The 1,581-nt window shown below is 55.2% G+C and overlaps 1 protein-coding gene across 1 annotated transcript in view; it reads right to left on the reverse strand.

Annotated features, from left to right (window-relative positions):
• EMH_0051230 (uncharacterized protein) overlaps nucleotides 1–1,581 on the reverse strand; it is a gene marked incomplete at both ends in the record, with an annotated part of 8,588 nt that overhangs the window by 5,669 nt on the left and 1,338 nt on the right. The window contains 4 exons of the mRNA XM_013496728.1: nucleotides 35–154; nucleotides 373–465; nucleotides 955–1,029; nucleotides 1,381–1,514. Coding sequence (XP_013352182.1) covers nucleotides 35–154; nucleotides 373–465; nucleotides 955–1,029; nucleotides 1,381–1,514 — 422 coding nt within the window. The remainder of the gene's footprint in view (nucleotides 1–34; nucleotides 155–372; nucleotides 466–954; nucleotides 1,030–1,380; nucleotides 1,515–1,581) is intronic.

The following is a 1,581-nucleotide window of genomic DNA, read 5'->3' on the forward strand; positions in this document are numbered from 1 at the left end:
GAGGAAGAAGGGAAGCTGCGTGGTGAGGACTGACCTGATGCGTCAGCTGTTGCTGCTGCTGCTGCTGCTGCTGCTGTTGCTGCTGCTGCTGCGCGATGATAGATGTATCTGAGAAGCTGTAATACAAAGGCCGTACATGACCCACATCGACGTGCTGCAGCAGCACCAGCAGCAGCAGCAGCAACAGCAACAGCAACGATAGTAGCAGCAGCAGCAGAACAGAGAGACAAGCAGAACCATATGTCTAGTGTTGCTACTACTGCTTCTTGTGCTTTTGCTGCGGCTGCTGTTGCTGCTGCTGCTTCTGCTGCAGCAGCAGCAGCAACAGCTGTTGCTGCTGCTGCTGCTGCTGCTGCTGCTGCTGCTGCTTACTTGTGCGGGGGCGCAGAGAGCGAAGGAGGGGGAGAGGCGGGTGGCTGTGCTGCTGTTGACCTGCAGCAGCAGCAGCAGCGATCCAGCAGCAACCTGCAGCAGCAACAGCAGCAGAAAAAGAAGATATATAAAATAAATAAACAGAAATATAAATAAAAAAGAAAAGATAAAGACAGAGACAAAAAAGAAAAAAAAAAGAAAAAGAAACAAAAAATCTGTATTTATAAATCCACTGTCTCCTTCCTCGGTCTGCTGCTTCTGTCTATGCAGTTGCTGCTGCCAGGGTGCAGCAGCAGCAGCAGCAGCAGCAGCAGTAGCAGAAGCAGCAGCAACACCACCAAAAGCAACAGCAGCAGCAGCACCAGAAGCAGCAGTAGCACCACCACCAGACCCAGCAGCAGCAGCGCCAGCAGCAGCAGCACCAGCACCAGCACCAGCATCAGCAGCAGCAACAGCAGCAACAGCAGCAGCAGCAGCAGCAGCAGCAGCAAGAAGGCTGACAGCAAGGACAGGAGCAGCAAAGAGTCTCCTTAGTTTGTCTTCTCTCGCGAGCCAGCAAATGCAGGGGAAGTTCAGCAGCACCTGCGGCTGCTGCTGCTGCTGCTGCAGCAGCCGTTGCTGCAGCTGCCGCTGCTGCTGCTGCTGCTGCTCGGTTAGCTGCAACCAAAAGCACAGACAAAAAGACAGCAAGCAGCGGGTGAGGGACTACAGGACATGCTGCTGCATGCCTCTGCTGCTGCTGCTGCTGCTGCTGCTGCTGCTGCTGTTGCTGCTGCTGCTGTTGGTGGTGCTGCTGCTGTTAATACTGGTGCAACTACTAATGGCGCTGCTGCAGCTGATTCTGCTGCTGTTGCTGCTGCTGTTACTTATGCTGCTGTTGCTGCTAGTGTTGCTGCTGCTGCTGCTGCTAAAGCTGCTGCTAATGATAATCCTATTAATGCTGCTGCTGCTCCTGCTGCTGCTGCTCGTGCTGCTTCTGCTGCTGCTGCTGCTGCTGCTGCTGCCTACGTCGAGGTGATATGCGAGGGTTGCTGTCGTGTCTATCGTCAGAACAACGACGGCGCTGCTGCAGGCAACTGCAGCAACTTGCTGCTGCTGCTGCTGCTGCTGCTGCTGTTGCTGCTGCTGAAGCGCATCTCCTGCTGCGAAGCAGCACACGGGATCTGCTGCTGAGAAGAGCGGCATCGGCCGCACATCAAGCAGGGCCCC

The sequence above is a fragment of the Eimeria mitis genome, genomic scaffold, assembly GCF_000499745.2.
Source record: "Eimeria mitis Houghton genomic scaffold, Emh_scaff2263, whole genome shotgun sequence".
NCBI classification, from domain to species: Eukaryota; Apicomplexa; class Conoidasida; order Eucoccidiorida; family Eimeriidae; genus Eimeria; species Eimeria mitis.